This window comes from Odontesthes bonariensis, chromosome 8, assembly GCF_027942865.1.
Source record: "Odontesthes bonariensis isolate fOdoBon6 chromosome 8, fOdoBon6.hap1, whole genome shotgun sequence".
In the NCBI taxonomy this organism is placed as follows: domain Eukaryota; kingdom Metazoa; phylum Chordata; class Actinopteri; order Atheriniformes; family Atherinopsidae; genus Odontesthes; species Odontesthes bonariensis.
In genome coordinates, this window is record NC_134513.1 from 11,358,927 (window position 1) to 11,378,656 (window position 19,730).

Consider the following 19,730-nt stretch of genomic DNA (forward strand, 5'->3'; position numbering starts at 1 on the left):
GAGTTAGCATCAAATGGGTAACACGAACACGGGGGTTCCACATTACAAAGCTTTGCCTGGTCATGCACACCAAACCTTCCAGCCAGGCCTGTGTTTCAATGGAAAGAGAGACCTTTGGGAATAGGCTTCGGTTGGCGCGCTTCCATTAAATGTTCAATGCACACCTTAATGCGCGAAGCCAGATGGCCAGGATTTATTCACTTGAACATGCTAAAGCAAATTCTGTGAGGCTTAACAGCTTTTTCACATGTAAATAAGAATCAGAGGTGAGAATGAGGTCCAAGTGCAGCAGGAATAATAGATGTGGATGCGGTATAAAAGCTTTGTTCTCAAGGGCTATATCAAAACCACCAGGAGCAGGTAATAAGGTAAGGAAAACTGCAGGAGAACATACTTACACATGGGGTTGTTTGGAGTCTTTGTGTCAATGTAATTGTTAAACTCCATCAGGAACTCAGTGTTGTTTGTGTTCTTCTTAGGAAGCTTTAAGTCCCTACAGTACACCCTGAGGGAAATGAATCAGACAGGCTCAAAAGTGTTAAGTAAGAAGTAAATGAAGGGGTTAAGAAAATGCAATAAACCTCATGTCATCTTACCTCGGGGCAATGAATGTATAGCCATATTCATCAAACTTGTCTGCCAGCAGGCTCTCTGAAACTGATGATTAGTATAAAATGACGAGATGATATGATTAGATGGGTTAATGTTAAGCCGAAAAAATATCTATATGCAGATAAGATGGTGTCTCACTGGGCAGTGTAACACCTGATGAATAGTTAATGGTGCAACACTGAGAATGAACTTTCTCTGAGACCACAAACTGATATGAGATTTTAACCGTTGGCTATAATAAAACCCGAGGTGCAGAACACAGACATTAGACAAAGCACAACAACAAAGCAGAACAGCTGTGGCTTCTGATCTGTACGTGTATCTATTGACGTGTGCTTTCTGAAGGATTGGGCTTTTGAAAAATGTTGTTTTCATTGTGATGTTTTTAAATGCTGTTTTTTTTTCATTCTTTGAAATGTTCCTCTGCTTTTTTGTGTTTCTCTTGTGAAATGTTGTCGAGCTATGTTGAATTCTTTAAAATGTTGTTTAGAGTTGTGAAATCTCATGTTTTTGCTCTTGATGTTGTGTTTTGAAAGACATGGTTGTGCTTTTCTTTTTGTTATGGTATTTTGGTTTTGTTCTCTTGTGTTTTGTCTAAAGTCACACCACAGGGACACTGTACTCTACAATCTGAGTAGAAAGAAACTAGCTTAACATATCATGCACTTTCCTGCTTAGGTTTGAAGATATATTTGGCTTTTGTTTTTTCTAAGAAGAAGAAGAAGGGTTGTGTGAAGCTCTTATGAAAAGTCTGTCTTTTCAGGGTGGTCAGTCCTATGTGCACGTGTGCTCTCAGTTTGAAGAATCTGGCACGATTAGGCCAAAAAGTCCCTGGTATTGCTCGTGGTTAGCTTGCTCAGATCATGCACTACAGATAAGTAAATATTATCCATGTAAAATTGAAAAATTCCATACTTGTACTGGTATTTAGAAACTAAATACTAATAAGTGCTTCACACAATGTCCCTTTAGAAATATCTGAAATGGCCCTTTTGTCGTAAAGCTGAGGAACTTTAAGCAGTCGGTCCTCATAAAGATAAAGCATGACAAAAAAATTCTACATTTACCACAAACTGGACAAACTGAAGCAAACATTGTGGAAAATTTACACTGCACAGAATAAACAGCTAAAAATCAGGAATAAATAAGAATCAAAACAGAGTCGGGCAGACATGTTGAGTGAAAGACTGACGAGGCTCAAGATCAGGAAACAAGAGATGAAAGTAAAAATCAAATACTTGCCATCTTTCCCTGGAGTAGAAAAAAATCCCAGAGGAGAGAACGTGAACAAACAGGAGAATCATCACCCAATGAGTTAAAGACGAGAGGGAAAAGAAAGGGGAAAAAAAGACAGGGTAAAACCACAGAGGTCATAGGTGACAATATTTTATTCACAGAGCGAGCCCTGAATAGAAATATTGTGCTGTGAATAAAAGGTTTTGGGTCTTTGGATGTAGATGTAAATGGTGCTAATGGAAATCACAAAGAGAGGCTTAGAATGTGGTAAGAGGACAGCTTTTTAGCGATAGTATTAGCATCCTTTTGATGACACAGTCTCTGTAGTTACAAGCCTTCTGTCATAAATTTGTTTTACGGCAGAACAAAGTGAGCAAAATCAAACACAGCAAACAACCTCAATGCTCCTTTGACATTCTCCCACTGTTTTGACTGATTACACTGTACAGCTAAATTTCTCATGACGACATGGCTACTTCTTGTCCTCTTTGGTGGTCACAGTTGGGAGATAATTGGACCCTTGTGGCTGTCCTTTGATATTTGGTCACTGCTAAATAATCCCGCAAAAGTATCTAATAATGATGAATAGCAGGAGATATGGGGAGAGACAAGCGAATTAATTTTCCATACTCTCAAAATGCAAGGTTAATTCAAAATAAGATAAATCAGCCTCACATTGAAACGTGTAACATGCAAGACAAGAATCTGCACAGAATTAGCAGATGCATGATAAATAGATGTGGGAATTTTGGACACGATACGTTTTCATCTTCAGATTTTAAGAGTTTTTAAATTGACGTTTACAATGTATTTGTTCGAAAAATAATGAAAACAGACACGAGACAGCCTTCAGTTTCACATAAACCACAGAGCTTAACAAGGTTCTGTGGAGATTTTTCATTCAGTGCCCCCAAACAAGACAAATGTGATGACAAAGCACACAGAAGGACGGACGTTGGGGATGAAGCTTAGTGTGTTAAGAAGGACCCTGTCTTTCATTAGGACTTATTTAACAAGGTTGTAAAACTCAGAGTGAGTCAAAAAGGAGAAAACTGAAGAAAACAAACACCAACTCATATTTTGGGCACAGACTCACAGCTTTCTCCTTTATGGCTTCACCTTTAAATAATGCAAACATCCTGTTCCTCTGTTCTTCCTGCCACAGTGGGCTTGTGCCAAAACCACATCTGAGGGCCATCGGAACAGGTGGGGGGGTTGATACATACATGCACTCAGGCATACACACCGCCTGCGACGCACTGGGGGCACGCATTGCATGCGAAGAGCTGCCTCTGACAGAAAACTCTGGCTTGATTCATTGTAACGAAGTTGTAATTATTAATCAGAAGTCATAGCTGAGGAAAAACAGATAATGAGAGCAAAACGCTTCAGTGTTTGAGAGTCTGCGGTGCCACACAGGGTGAGTCATGTGAAAAGTGAAGTTACATCCAAAGTCTGTTGGTGGTGTGAGAAAGAGAAGAAGAAGATGAGGAAGGGGGGTTGGTAAAGCACAGGAGGAGAATACTTGCCCAAAAATGCTGCAGATGGGTCCAACACAGCAGGAATAGTCAAGAGAGGAGGAGGATAGAAGGAAGATAAAAAAGAGGAGAAGAGGAAGGAGGGAATTGGAAAAGAATAAAGCAAACAGGGTTATACAATATTTTATTCAAATAGACATTGAATAAGAATATTGCATACAAAAGTAGGGAACACTTAAAGTTAAAGAGTAGGTGGAAAGAGCAAAGGGGTGTGATCTCAGGTGAGATGAGTGCACTGATGTGCACTTATCTGATACTCCTGTCACATTATAGGAACTTTGGTCCCGTTTTGGGCACAAAAACCACAAACAGTTTCCACTTTAATCATAAGTTTGGTTTTAAGTTGATTTGAGACTAAAACTTGTGGTCACACATTGTAGAGGATGATTAAACGATTTTCTATGGAATTAAAATAAGCCAACAGAATGTTACAAAAACAAGTGTAGGTTCTGTTGTCTTCAGAGAAACAAACACATGAAAGTGAGTATGACTTTTTTTTTTTTCAGGAAAATGCATGAGCGTTTATGCATTTGCTCAAATTCATATCTATCAAAAGACACGGAGGCGGTTCACCATTTTGTGAACAAATGAATGGGTAAATTGGTAAACATCTTGAGAATATTGTCTCTCAGTGAAAAACTACAAGGATTTTTGGGATCATTTCGTTATCCCTATTTCATTATCTGTACAAAAGACATGACAAAAATAAAGCCTGGGCATAATCTTCAGACCCTCATCGAAAACAGATACAATCCTTAAGTGGGACACATTGGATGGGTTATGAGAGCATTAAAATTTTTAAGATAAAGAAATAAAAGCATACATAAAAAAGATCCAGAAAGACAGCTGTCTTCTCTGGGCCTGCACTTATTTAAGGTGGCATGAAGTGAGGAGGAAACCTGTCTGATGGATCATACTGGTTTTGGAACAACATACACATGTCATCCAGATAATTCTTTTTCCAGAGTTTTCTAAAGTCATATTATTTCCAAAATAATTTTCCGGTCAGAATAAACCCTTTAAGCCCCTCCATTTTTTTTAAAAACTAATTGCAACTATATTCAATAAAAATCAGATGGAAAAAGGTGATGAAAAAGGTGTTCCATAGCACATGGACCAGTATCCAGCGATACATGCAAAACCTAAAGTAACGCAGCATAGAGAAAATCTACAAACTTTCCTTTAAGGCAGTCTAATCAGTGACAGGCATATATTTATGTAGTGAACACACACACACACATACCCATAGACAATAAATCCATCCTTTGAGTAACACTGTGAGATGGCATCTTTTACTAGAAGGAACGAAAACCTAAAAAGAGACATGAGATGACAATGCCACACATATGGACCCTTTGATCCTGTGTATATAAGCCAATAAGACTAAGCTTGAACACACAAATATCCACTTGCTGACAGACACACGCAGAAAGTGAGATACTTAGCAGTGCATGAGCTCTTATGTTTTAAAGGGGACCCTGGAGCCAACTGTCTCGCTGTCTGGTGACAAATACTATAAACAGAACCACAACTGAGGGTGTGTTTTGCTTTAGCAATACCAGTGTGCGCAGAAATGGTGTAGATGTACATGGGTGTGCATTTATATCCATGTGGGGGAGCTGTAAGTGATGGACAGGAACCATAAGCTGAGACACATGTAACATGAGCAGTCATTTTCCACCCAGCACCATTTGTCCACTGTCTGAATAAATGGAACGTAAATGTAACTGAGTGGGAAAGCGTAGATTGGTACAAGGGGTTCAGGGGATGCTGAATGGCACTTACATTTTGCCTGGGTGATTGTGTCGCCAATTGTGGAACGGATGTAATGCATGCTGTAGTCAGGGAGAACCAGGGCCAGGCTGAGAAAGGACAAACAATAAAAAAAAAAAAAGTTTTTTCTTGTTTTAAGAGAATTTTTCAGCAGGTCATGCAAAGCATTTTTAGTCAGAAAAACAAAACATGTAGGTTGTGAACACTAGCCTCTAGTGGATGATGCCAATCAATTTAAAAAGCATCTGGACTTCATCCATACTAAAATTGCCTTTATGACAAATATTTTTGCAAAATGTGTGGGTTAAAAGTTCCTGGAACCAAATGAAGTGATATTTGTGAAGAAGACAATCTGCATGCAGAGGGTTTATTTTTGATTGATACATATTGAATGCACATTTTTTTCGCAAGTGAGTATTCTGACCTTCCAGCTGTTTCTGACATTTTCAAACTCCAAACCAAATGAATGTTAATTCTTACTGGATTTAATCATTTTAAGGTGATATATGTATATGTGTGCAATAATAAAGAGTAAAGTTTAAGAAATTCATTTCTTACAAGGTGTGCACGATTATCAGATGGCTTTACTGTGTTGAAACAAACTACTTCCAATATTTTGTAGCTACTCATCAACAGGGTCAGAAAATGCATGGAACAGAAAAGGCACAAATTAAAAGCAAAAGACTCAGAACTCATAATCTCGAACGTGGCAACATATTCGAAAACTGCAACTGAACCTACTTTTAGTGTACAAGGGGCCAAGTGCTCAGAGAAATGGCAAAGAAAGTTGAAACACAGCCAACACTGAATCAGATTTCCTTGCTGAAAATTCAAAACTGGGCTGTAAAATGTCTAAGATAAAATTTATTTTAAAAGGTTTAATGGACACATTAAAGGAGAGTAGTTCTTGATAGACCAGGACGAGGACATGCTTGATCACTATGGACACGGAACATCAGTTCCAGCAGAGGGACAGCAGCTCAGAGGAAGGGTACTGATAAGGTTTTCTGTCTGTATGAATATGTTAGTCAGCCCTTTTGCTGGTTGACTATTGCCTGGAAATTGATGTGAGAATTGTGGGCCCATTTCAAACATTACATTTGTAATGAGGAAAGGCAACACACTTTGAAAAGCATGTTGGAGGCTGTTGATGCAGTGAAAATGAAAAGACCACATGGATGAAAGATTTATGGTAGGTATGAAAAGAAAAGTGACTTTACTGGTTGCTGCAAAGTTTTGAAACCAAAATCGTTGTGTGTATCTGTTACTTTTGTTCTAAAAGAATCCCAAGTAAATGAGTGATTTGGGACAAATAACCCATCATCTAAGTGCCTAATTATTGTGCATATATTAAAACAAAGGCAGTGCATTAATTCAGCAGTAAATCAATCCAATGGTCTAATAATTTTGCATGCAGTGTCAAAACATTACCTGTAGTCTGTCCCCTTCACTGGTCCAAAGGTATACGTCCTCTGACCTTGGTCAATGTAGCGCTTTGAGAGCAATGGTATGGTCAATGCCTGTGTACATTTCTAAACAGATGAGCTTTAACATGATGAACTTTAACAAATACGATTACCTCATCTTGAGATTTTACTAATGTAGATATTGCCTTTGACCCTGTTAGACCGTCAATCATTTTTTTTCTTATCTGTTGAATAAATAATACAAAATAAATTAACACTATATACCCATGGAAACATTTCAGCTTCTGTAATCATTTAATTTGCAGTATTATATCTTCCATACCTCCACTTTGATGTCATTCTCAAGCTCTGCATCCAGAAAGTCGAGTGTTACAGTGTCTTGAAATGTAGGATTCTAAGCGGGAATACAAGTCAGCACTCAGTCAGTGTTACACAATATGAATCAAGATTTGTGGCCTGTGGGCAAAACAGTGAAAAAAAACTAACCAGTAAACATCAATTATCGATCTTCCATTGAAAACAGATGCTTTGTAGTCTTAAAGAGGAGACTTATTATGTCTGTTAGCTTTCAATCATCTGTAACCAGTCTACACAACATGCAATTCAAAAGAAAAACGCATATCTCAAAGGTCAATCAGAAATGTTTCGTTTCAGCAAACAAACATCATCTTGCAACCAGATGATTGTGACGTCTTTGAAAAAACAAAGAAAGAACTCAAAAGTCTGCCAAATGATAAAAGCAGCCAGTGAAGCAGTTCAGGCAAACACCGGACAGGCAGCAGGGATGCTAAACCAGTCTGCTCATCAAAGAGCAACTAAATGCTTTCATGTCATGTCTCAGACATGCAGGACAATGACCTTTCTACAAAGCTACATGTACTACTACTCACTAAAGCTTAACAGGAAAGTCTTATAAGCTGCAAAAGACTAAGCAGGTGTATTTTCACTCTAAAAAGTCTGTTAATAATCAGGAATGTCAATGTCTACCTCACTAAATCACAATGTTGACCAATGTTAATGAGTCACTAATGGATTTAATTACAATAAATCACATCTAAATGCTTTTCTCTCATGTGTTTAGGAATTAGGAACTTGCAAATAAATTAATAAATGAATCAAAGCTGAAGTCTAAACTTCATTTTTCACACAAGGATCTGCCATGACATCATGGCCACCTGCCTAACATTGAGCAGGTCTTCCTCATACTGCCAAAAAAGCTATGACCAATCAGTGTGAGGACAAAGAACATCTGAGGATAACCTAGAGTTTCTGGTATCGGGATGTGAGCAATTCATCCTTCGGGCCCTTTGTAGGACGGACTTTTTTTATTTCAGTTTGCTTCCCAGAGGTAGCATCAGATCCCATCAGAGTGGTATCTGGGATGCTCGGGGGCCAGGTGAACACATCAGACTCTTTCATTCTGTCTTGGAAAGGCCACTGATGTCCTGCTGACAGTCTTCTTCAGTGAGGGAGCACTGCTGCCATATGACGGGGTGTGACTGATGAGCGAAATGTAGGTAGGTGCATATTGATGAGATGAACATTTAAACACCTGTTGGTGGTTTTGATGTTGGGACTGATTGGAATATGCACATTTTCATTATTTTTTTTTTTTGGAACTGTGAGAGCTTTAAAAACAGCTGATTCAGACAGCTGGGGTTTTACATGTAACAAACTTGAGGAACAGGATTATTATATGTACACTATGCTTCCATCTATTACTTTGTAGTAGAAGAGTCCATGTGCCGAACTGGCCTGTCTGCATCCTAGATATATTTGCAGCTTGAAAAGTTTGCAGTATCATGAAACACAAAATACGAGAGTGGACCCACGACTGTTGAACAGCTAGAATCATATATTAGACAAGAATGGGAAATAATTCCGATCTCAAAGGTCCAGCAATTAGTCTTCTCAGTTCCCAGAAGTTTCCAGAGTGTTGTTAAAAGAAGAGGGGATGCTACACAGTGGTAAACATGGCCCTGTTCCAACTTTGAGTGATGTTGCTGCCATCAAATTCAAGATGAGCTAAGACTTTTCATGAAATAGTAAAATGTCTAACTTTGAATCACTGCATACTTGTTATGTTTTCTATGTTCTATTGTGAAGAATATATTGGTTTATGAGATCTGCAAACCATTGCACTCTGTTTTTATGCATAATTTACATTGCATCCCAACCTTTTGGGAGTTGGGGTTCTATTTGCAATGAATTATTTGCCATTATAGTCAATTCAAAGGCTCATACTGTGTTATCACAGTGTGAACTCACTTTAGTTCAGCACAATATGACTCTTTTTACTCTCTTTTATGTTTGTTTCTCATCTACTGTATGTGTCACAGGGAAAATATGAAGAGAAGATAAAATGACACAGCTGAAGACACTTTTCATATTATTGTAAGTGCAATAAAAGCCCCTACATAAAATTCAATCCATTTTATTTCTTGTTTTTTTAGTTTTGTTTAATACTAACATCTAATATGTAAGAGATAAAATATGCGCTCGGGCACTGTGGATTTTTTTAATATACTTTTTTTATGTAAGCCACTTTTTCTTCATTCTGACTTGTCAAATCAGAAGTTATATTTAGTGTATATGAATTACAGAAAAGCTCTCTGGCAGAACCCTCCAGCCTGTTGTTGCCAAGAAACCAAAACACACGCACAAAAAAAATCCCTGAGAAGAATAATTTTGCATCTGCCTATCTTTACTTGTCATCATGGAACAGTTGAGTTGAGATGTGGGCTGCTCTGATTTATGTTGGTGCTGTTGGTCCTTTAGCTTTACCCTGCCGTAGAAAAGAGTTCAGAGTCCATCTGAAATATCAGTCTTTAAGAAAGTTTTAAAAAGTTCCTAGTAGCTGTTGTTGTTGTTTTTCACCTGTGTTTCTTTGCCAATTTTGATTTTGGGGCATTTTGTCCTTTTTATTATGAAATCAGTTGTCAACACCTCCTAGGTCTAGCCAGCTTGAGCCTAATTTCAACCAATCATCATCTGCAAAGCCTGTGTATTGTTAGCCTTTTGACTACTGCATGTCTGTCCATCTGCAATTAAAAAATGATCTGCAGAGGGTTACATCCATGAAGGCAGAAAAACTCCAAAAAAGGGGTATGTACATCAGTCTCCTTTAGTGTTGAGAATTCCAAAAACAACCTCTTTGAAAAAGAATGATTTTTTTTTTTCTTTTCACATACGTGACATTTCTTCAACTTATTTTACAGATGATAAATGTGTATTTCAAAGAGGATCTTTTTTTTCTTTGGGGCAAAAAATAAAATGATTTATATCTTTGTAAGAAAAGGGATAATTGTTCACATGCCTCACATGCCTTTTTATCATGCCTAGATTGTCCTTAGAATAAAAACGAAATGTCAAGGAAATATCTGGTTGTTTCGATTCACTAGTTGGGTTACCATTGGCTGAAGATTAGGGTGGAGTAACACATATCCATTTGGATCCATAGCAAAGTAGTAGCCATTTGGTCCAAGCTAAAGAAAAGAGAGAAATTTAACTTTAAAGAGAGAATAGACAGTTCAGGTGCCAAATGCAGCATCCAAAACAGTAACACTAGGACAGGTAGTTATATTTGTTTTCTTATCCCAAGTGTTCTCTTACTGTAAAGCGAGGAGTCAGTCTTTTGATATCTTCTAGGGAGACATCAACAGCCATAACCCCCAGGATGAGCTGGCTCTGAGTCTTCTAAGAAACCATAGGAAAAACAGAAAGAAAAGTCAGTGATAGAAAAAGTAAGTGTAGGGCCCTCTCGTGAATTCTGTTGTTCTTCCTGGATGAGTCAAGTCCCTCTGTGCATTGTGAATGATTTCAAGGAAATGGTTGCAATAGAAATCTGGACAGTTTCATTCCCCAAAGCTTCGTGTGCTACATGAGTCACTGACGAGGCATTTCCAGGCTTGCTTTCAGTCACACTGGAGGTAGGCCTGAGTCCTGAGGTAGACATGTAAACTCATCTTGAAGCACTTAGCTACCGGGTCATTTCTCTCTCTGATCTATAGGACCGATCTCTTTTTGATTTCTGCTGTATGACATCCTAGATCCTCTTCATGTGGATAGCTTTGGGGGACCTTGCAGAGGATATAAGGAAAACCACAAGAGAGCAAAGGATAATAGCTAGTGTGAGACAATACTTGAGTATTCATGTTGTATGTTTATTTTTTGGTCTGGTTAACATTATGATGTGTTTCAAAACCACAGAGAAAAATTCTCCCATGGGGTCAAAGTGTCAGAAAAATGGTAAGTTTAGTCAGTGAGTTGAAAGCAGACGAATTGATGCAAAAATGACCAAATGAGACTACCTGGGAAAAAGCATGCTTGACATACCATATAAAACAGAAGTGAGAGTACACCTGTTATATCCAATTAGCCTAACTGCTTTAATATGGTTGTAAAATAATCTGAACACCAGAACTTCAATATATGTAAAAGACTCATGTGGAAAAGAACTCAGACAAACTAAAAAAAGCTTGAACTGGAGGGTCAACCAGCATGAATAGTGCCACCATTTAGAGCTGTGGTAGTCATGCCAACGGTTTTGACAGTATGCTACTTGCAGAGCTTAGTTCTGGCAAGTGTTTCAGTTGAAGGTGGAAATAGTTTCAGTGACAGCTTAGAACGGCATGACGAGTAATCCTTAAGAATTTACCAAGTGTTGGATTGTTCATTACACGAATAGATAACGAGAGCTGGGTTTAGACAGTTATGGGACAGGAGCCTGGAGGCTCATTCTTTATCTGCTGTCATGGACTCCAGCACATTTGGTTGGAAACTGTCCACAGTTAATGGTAAAGCACAGAGGAGGGAGTGTGATGATATGAGGGTGTCTTCAAGGCGCCTTCACAGGGATTGAAGGTAGATGGTACCTTGAATGCCCGTGAATATGACTCTCAGTCTACAGATATTTCTCAGATTCCAGCATGATTATTATCTACAGAACACTGCTAAAAAACACAAACTAAGACCTGGCAAAGTATGTCACCTGATTTAAATCCATAAATCATTTAATGCATTTTTAAGAAAAAAAAACAATTGTCAGGTCTTGACAGATCTTAAAATGAGGTGGATATAACTTTAGATGATCGACTGCTTCTGCTTCTGAACTCAGCAAACCCTCACTGCTTCCATAGGAATTTAAAGGGTATGTAGCAGCCAGGTGCTGATTACCAGATGCACTGTGAGTGTGAGCACCTCTATAAAAGCAGAAGTTTTGTCACTTTCTTTGTCCGGAGCACTCTAAACTGAGTTAGACAGTTGCTAATCTTCACAGAAGTGAATGTCACAGCAAGTTCACCCCGAGGTCAGATCGTTTTTCTTTTTGTTTTTGTGCTTGTAAATACCTCATTTAGATTTTTCTCATGACTGTGTCTAATAAAACTCATCTAAGCTGTTTGTTTGTCGTTTCATGTCAGGGCACCTTGATGTTTAACTTAGAAGCAATGTAGTGAGCCATGTAAGGTGATCCAACTTTTAGTCTCCGTTGTAGGCTGGGTAGATTCAAGATCCCACTGATTACCTTTGAGCCTGTATCGGTCTTGTTGAAGACAGGCAGCGTGCCAGTGATCACAAGGCCAAGCTCCTGAAAGATAAAAGAAAATATGATATATTCACTATAACTGTAAAGTCTATAATCCATTAAGCTTGGCAAAATAAATAGACAAATAAATAAAAAAATAAATGACTATTATCGTTGATAGTAACAAAAATAACAACAATGATTATTATCATTATTATAATATCACCGAATATTGCATTGGTAGAGTTGATCAAATTAGTAAAATAAATCCTTTAGTGAATAAAAAGAATTTGTAAACTCAACAAACATCTGAAAAACTCAACTGACAACTTCCGTGTCCCATGGGTGTAACGTTGCCTTAAAGATTAAGAAAAACCAGAAAATGTTCATGACAAGGTCAGTACTAAGTTGACAGTGTCTGACAATATCCAAACTGCCTTTATCAGTCTTCTTTCTTATCTGCCCTGTCACCTAAAAGAAAATCTAGACAGAAGCATAAACCACACCACACCACAAAAAAAAAAAAAAAACGATTTTTGGGCAGCACTTAAAAATAAAGTTTATCTACTCAATACAGCACTGAAGCAAAGTTAAGTTGAGAGCAAATGTTTATCATGACTGAATAAGACTTTTCTAAAGTACTTTAAACAACATAAAACAGGTTTATTCGAATGGTTGCTTCAAATTTTTCTCTAGTTTTCTTTTTTCCCTCCTTCAAACTTTGTTCCGTCTTCATAAAACTAGATTAAAATCATGTAACACACGTCAGTTATACCACATAACATACCAGTGCGTCTGGGTAGACGTTGGTCCACTGAACCTGCTTGGCCCTTCTGTCAGCTCTGACCATAGGACGACCCAAAATATCCAAGTACTCCTGCCAAGACAGCAAGATTTTTATTTTGCAACCTGCACATCAGCTGTTCTACCACAAGAGGGCACAACACGCAACTAGTTCAGAGAATCTGAGAGAAATGCACAGATTCAGACATCTGCGTTCTCATGATTAAATGTGTGTTTACCTGAGTATTTATCCGAATGGCACCTATAGACGGGATCTCATAGTAATAGCCTGGGGCAGAAAAATAGGTTTAGCATATGAGAAGAGGCTATGAAAACTTAAACGGTGCAATTAGAGAGGCTTGAAAATGAAACAGCCAGTTTATTCAAAAAACTTCTTGCAAGATGCCATTTTTACATTTTCCCTAAATCATTGTTGTGTGAAGGCAGACATTAACAGGACTATTTAAAGAACCACACAATGGTTTGATCACATAAACAAAAAAAACTTCTTGCATTAGAAGTTGGTCACCAGGTCGAAATTTAAAACATTCATTTCTCTGTATTTATACAGTACTGTGCAAAGGTTTATGAGCCGAAGAAGAAAGGAAAAAAAAAAAAGTACAATTCTCACAAGCTTGTGTCAGGTCTCTGTTGGATGTTTTTTCGTTTTCTATTTCTTATGGACATCACCTTAAGACACTGTTCATCTGCTGTGGATAATATATCTTTTTATTTTTTGGCCAGCCAATATTTATTTTTTCCTTCAACTCTCCAGTGTCCTCAGACTTTTTAAGGATAAATTGCACTCCATGCTGAGATATGCCAAGTTTTTGACTAATGGCTCTTCAAAAGTTATCTTGTTGGTGTAAAAAACAGCTTCCAATGCAACCTTGTACCTTTATTAGCGCAGGCCATAAACTGTATCGGTCCTTTGTCGTAGCTGTGTTGACCTACTGAAAACGTAAAGATGCGCACCTGTGAGGAGGAAAGACAATTTAACATGTCAAAAAGGAAAGATGCCAGTATTACTCTGCAAACAGTTTTTTAAGAATCCCACCGCTTGCTTTGGGTTGAATTTTGCAAAGATCTCCTCTGCCTTCTCCTCTCCTCCATCAGTGAACAGCATTATAATCTTGTTACAGTTGGCCCTTGACACATTCAGCTAGTTGACACAGAAGAAGAAGACATTTTTAACTACATTTAACTGAGAGACGTGGCAACAGAAAAGCTTGCAAAAATAACAATAAAAAGAAAAAATAGAAGAAGTTTGTTGCAATTTCGAGTCACAGGTGTCACACGAATAGAAAAACGTGCAATATCAGAAACAACCAGAAGAGGTCATTACATACTCACTTTTCATTATAACCCAGCAGGAATTAAGTTGTCGTATTGTCCACCTATTATTATTGTCATTATTAAATGTAATATTTTAGGTGAGCACACTCATTCAGACTGTTAAGTAGATTTCCATCAGAGTTTCATCAGATCTTAGTTTCTCTGCATGTGTCAAGAGAAAAATTGCCTCCCCCACATCTACCAAAAAAAATATACTTTCACATAACTTTTTATCAAAACACGAATACTTCAGATATGCTCTTCAAGCATCCTTGTGCTTACACCATACCTGTGAAAGTTGTCCAAATGCCAGCTCAAAGCCACTTGTGTAGTTGGTGATACCCTCAGCTTTGATTCTTATCACAGCTGCTTTCAGGACCCTCTTGTTCCTCACATTGGCCTGCACCAGGTTGTCGAAGCATGCTGCAGGCCTGGCGGTTTTGTTGAACTGGGGGGAAAAGGGAAGGAGGGTTGACGGGAAGTGCAGGGAAGGCACTTTCACATATTTCTTATTAAATATGTGGCCTTTTTTTCCCCCCTTCGTTGCAGAGTCATGCAATGTCCCCTAAACGTATAGGAAGTGACATTCAAATCAAAATACAATAATCATAGACAAATGTTTGGAGGTAGGCAGGTCTGCTTGATAACAACAAAACAAAATGTCATGTGTGACGTGAAATCGATTCAAATCTGCACAGACCGAAGGGAGCTGTAAGAGGAAAAGGAAGGATTGGAGGGAGAAAAGGAAGGGAAATGAAAACAGTGGCATAAGGAGGTAAAAAAAAAAAAGAACAGAGAACTTGATTATGGAAGAATTATGGCAAAGAGGCAGACATAACTATAACTGGTTGAATCACACTGCTCTTTCGTACATGTGAAGTATCTTCAGGTTAGTATTGGTGAATAGTTTTTGTGAATAGAACAGATGGAACCCAGTCAGTTTGTGCACACAACCACCTGCCCATGTACAAGCATAACCATACAGACACTTCATCTATGGGGTGGGACATTACTCATTAGTTCCCAGCATCTGTTTTGGACTCGACAGCAGCCCTCCTCAAATCATGTCTACTCTCAGAACACACATAGAAAAATAAATAAATGAATAATCTCAGAATGGTTTCTAATGTCTGAAACAGCAACTCATTTTTGAGCTGATGGATAGTTTGACGGAGCTGCCAAACTAAGCATAAACAATAGAGGCAAGGAACTGAAGCATGGACAAATGGTTTAGCAGCAGCGCACAGGTAACAACATCATATCAATTAATACAGCAGATGTTTATCTAAAACGATAAGGAACAGACCCTAAAATTGGAGCCCTCCCCGCTGAGGACAAAATCCAATATCAACATTTTATGGATTTATGCATCTATTTGTTTTTTTCCACAAGCTGACAAACATTTCAGGGCAAATACTGCTGCAATGACGTAGCATGTCCTAAAATGACGCACAACTACACACTAATATAACCTAATGAGCAAGAGCGCAGTACATTTCAATTATAACAGGCATCTTAAAATATAAGACTTTATTTATGTTATAAAGTATGTGTATACAAAACAAATAATGGTTTATTGGATGCATAAATAACAAGATGTCAGCATTCACAATTTGTGATTGAGCAATCACAATCAAAAGTTTGCATTTATATAGGTTATTGTCTATATTCACAAACAAACACAGGAGTATTTGTTTCTGTTAATGCTTTAAGGTTGAATGAATTAGGAGAAACAAATTATATTATTAAGACAGATTTTAACTGGTGATCTTGAAGATAATTTATAGATGTATACATTTGGATTGATCTCTGTGTTTTTCCATTTGGTGAGTTTACATCCTTTTAACACTTTTGGCAAAGGATTCAAGGATTCATTTTGAATTCAAGTAGAACTCATGAAATTCAACCACTTGGGAATCTCAAGTTTATTTTTCTTGAAAAAGAAGAAGAAGAAGAAGAAGAAGAAGAAGAAGAAGAAGAAGAAGAAGAAGAAGAAGAAGAAGAAGAAGAAGAAGAAGAAGAAGAAGAAGAAGAAGAAGAAGAAGAAGAAGAAGAAGAAGAAGAAGAAGAAGAAGAAGAAGAAGAAGAAGAAGAAGAAGAAGAAGAAGAAGAAGAAGAATAAAGGGATTATGGCTAATTATGTGTTTAAAAAAAAAAGTTATTTCTCTTGGCTATTTAGTCTAAAAATGCACTTAAATGTGAAGGCTTAGTGCATGATTTAGCCAGAGAAACATGAAATAATCTAAACACACATCTAAGCTAAGCGAATGCATGAAATACACATACAATACACTTGCTGTTCCTTCAAAAACCTTCGGCTGGCTCGGGATAGTTTACAAATTGAGCTGCAGGCCATCAACGCACTTATTACACTGAGGCCTAATTTCATTACTTTCAAAAACCATTTCACAGAGCCAACTGAAAAGCCCCAAACAAAACACAAACCATTCATTTATAAGGAAAATTGAAAGAAAATTATATAAATGGTTGATTTGTAAAGCAAAGTAATTTATGGTCCCCTCCATCCAGAGCGACTGGAGGGAGGACGAGGAAAAAGCAATTAGGATAAAGGGGAACTTTAGACAGAGCAAAGTCACTTCTAAGTACGTGATATATCCTGAGCCAAATTACTGGAGGGGTTCACTCAGCTCAGTCTGCAGCCAAACAGACCAGAGTGACTGCCCTCGCTGGTAAGGACATCATTAGATGGCTAAATCTTCATGTGTTTGCTGCCATACTATTGACATACAGTGTTGTAAATTGAAACTTAATTTTTTAAAGTTTATGCTATTCTTTTCTAATTGACTTATTTCAATTAATTCATCATTTTACATCCTAATGAATAACAACATTTTAAAAATAACTTCTTCTGGACTCTGTACTAACTTTTTACTTCTCCGGCTGTCACTTTAAGACATGGTTCTCAATACATTGCAGGTATTATAGTAAATACAGAGCTGTCTTCATTGTAGTTTGCATTGGTTTGATTTTGATAAGACCGTCATAGAATTTTCATGAAAAGAACATTTCATTACCATAACTGGACAAGTATGGTGCACGATCCATTGGATATTTTGTTAGCCGAATTCAACATTCTGGCAGGATAAAGTGATTGCTGAGTAAGAACCCATTTTACTTCATTTAGAAATACACCAGTTGGAAGAAGTTCCTCATTTCTATGAATAACATTAAGAGTAAGAACACAGATTATGATTCAAATTTCTTAGAAACAAGAATATCACTTGAAGGATGAGCTTGACTTTTAAAATGATAATTTTTAGATTAAATGCTGTTAATTTCCAAGGTCTTATGCTTTCTCATTAGACTCATCTATGATCAAAGCACATTTTTCTACTCTCTCATTATTTTCATTGTATTTAAACAGTTTTCTCTCGCCAATCAAGAAAGAACAGTACACGGCCTTCCTCTGCTCTGTACATTCAGTCCAAGTGTCCTTTAGATCGTGCACAACAGGAGATTTCTTGAATTACCCTGACAACGTGACTGATGGAAACAGAGCTTGTTGGTTGCCTAGCAACAGCTTAAAGAGGGCGTCACAGGAGGCTCAAAATTAAGTTAGGGATTCTCTTTGCATTTCAGTGGTAATCGCATCTAGAGCAATTGCCTAAAATGTCTTGGAGACAACTCCCAAACTCCTAAAACGGAGGGAAAATATCCACTTTTAAGAGTGCGTTATTTTTCAAACAGAAAGGCAGAGAGGCTTCAACTGAGCAGGCGATGGAGCTTTAAAAGATGATGGATGAATATTTCCTCAATCCTAATGCCAGGAAAACGTTGATTCCACAGAATCTCAATTTGGCAAGCAGAGCCTTTTCCATTACAAGCCACAGATTCAAAGTGTGTCTCATAAACACAGCACATATTCATTTGTCAAGCTTTACGTGAAGCATTTTAGTGCTTGCTCAAACTGTGACTTGCTTTCGTTCTGTTGGTTATACATGCTGGGACTATGCTTGGCTAAACACACAATGTATGTACACAATAAATAAACATAAAAGCATTCATGCATCTATGGACATATTCAGCCACAATAAATATCCATCTGTGTGTGGTACACTGAATCATTAAAAGGCCTCTAAGCGTGTTTAAATCAGATTCAAATCAAGCTACTCACAGACTCAAGTTACAAATGTTCACATTAAGATTCATTAATGTGTGTGCCCGGAAAATCAAATCTCCACAATCAGATAGAACTTCCTGGACAGACTGACACATTATTATCCGTGTGAATACTTACAGAAACCACGTTCACAAAGTCATCATCGGAGAGGGTCTCCAGCATTTTGTTGACGGATGTTTTGATGAGTCTGAGGGTGAGACCTGATACACTTCCACTCCTGCAGTATGGCAACAACACAAATCATAAACCACAAAACAAGAGTGCACTGATACTTGTTATATGATGAAACCTCATGGTGCAAGACTCTTTAAGAGCCCATCTCCTGTTTTACAGTAATATGTTTACAAGACAGCTGATGCCTGAGCAGTTCTCAGAAATAACACCAAACATGAAGTCAGTTTGGCAAGTTTAAAGCTTAATGTCTGCGGGTGAAAATGTGGAAAAAAGAGACATAAACATCAAGACATCCAATCATGTGACTGTATTTTATGTTTTGCACATTAAGGAAAATGCTATCATCTTTTTTCTTTGGAACATGAACCGAGTGTCATCACTCAGACTGTAAATATATAAATAGTAAATGAATATATCAACATCCAGACCTGATTCCTTTAACAATACCATATATTGTGTGTCATTGCTAAAACGAGTGTGAGCTTTGTGAATTTGACTTCTGATTTTCTCCTTCCAGGTACATCAAATGCAGCATTACTCTGCAGAAAATCGGAGCTAGGACCAAGTTTGTGTGTAACAAAGTCTGCCTTTAATTGAATTCATTAAGATGTAAAAAATGTATGAAATGCATTTACATAGATTGATGACTAGTTCCAAGGTTAAATTTAAAAAATGTAACAATGGAACCAACTAAAAACTAAACTCAATTACCTTAGTCTAAAATTGGAAGTCTTCAAATCAAAAAGTTAAAATGGGGTATTCCTAAAGTATGCTGCAGGGTTCTATAATCTGATCACTGAACTACTGTCATCACAGTTAATGCTGCTGAATTCTTTATGAACATCTCATCTATTCCAAACATAATTTTTCAAATGCATGAATTACAGTGGGAGAAAACTAGACTATAAATAATGAGATGGTCTGGTGCACAGACTCCTTTTGTTACTCAGTGTCACACATGAACACAGCGCAGCAGCGCCCAGCAGGGTAAGGCCAGTCAGAGCGTGAGCATGAGGACCTCCTGGCGCATAAAAGAAAAGAAAATCTGACTGTAATGGATGAATCATAAGATCGCCACTCACGCATCCACCAGGATCAGCATGTCCTTGGGTGACGCTGCTCCCTGAATGTACCTGGCGAGTAATATAAGACACGCATACACAGGTTGTACATGGTGAGTACAGAGG

General features: G+C 37.7%; 1 protein-coding gene across 1 annotated transcript in view; it reads right to left on the minus strand.

The window, feature by feature from the left end:
- cacna2d1a (calcium channel, voltage-dependent, alpha 2/delta subunit 1a) overlaps window positions 1–19,730 on the minus strand; it is a 107,131-nt gene that overhangs the window by 23,598 nt on the left and 63,803 nt on the right. The window contains exons 9-24 of the mRNA XM_075471706.1: window positions 19,626–19,676; window positions 18,487–18,586; window positions 14,518–14,676; window positions 13,951–14,055; window positions 13,790–13,868; window positions 13,133–13,182; window positions 12,898–12,987; window positions 12,111–12,173; window positions 10,199–10,282; window positions 9,997–10,071; window positions 6,909–6,980; window positions 6,739–6,810; window positions 6,591–6,652; window positions 5,172–5,248; window positions 597–657; window positions 399–505 (exon numbers count right to left, since the gene is read on the minus strand). Of these exons, the coding sequence (XP_075327821.1) occupies window positions 399–505; window positions 597–657; window positions 5,172–5,248; window positions 6,591–6,652; window positions 6,739–6,810; window positions 6,909–6,980; window positions 9,997–10,071; window positions 10,199–10,282; window positions 12,111–12,173; window positions 12,898–12,987; window positions 13,133–13,182; window positions 13,790–13,868; window positions 13,951–14,055; window positions 14,518–14,676; window positions 18,487–18,586; window positions 19,626–19,676 (1,307 nt within the window). The remainder of the gene's footprint in view (window positions 1–398; window positions 506–596; window positions 658–5,171; window positions 5,249–6,590; window positions 6,653–6,738; window positions 6,811–6,908; window positions 6,981–9,996; window positions 10,072–10,198; window positions 10,283–12,110; window positions 12,174–12,897; window positions 12,988–13,132; window positions 13,183–13,789; window positions 13,869–13,950; window positions 14,056–14,517; window positions 14,677–18,486; window positions 18,587–19,625; window positions 19,677–19,730) is intronic.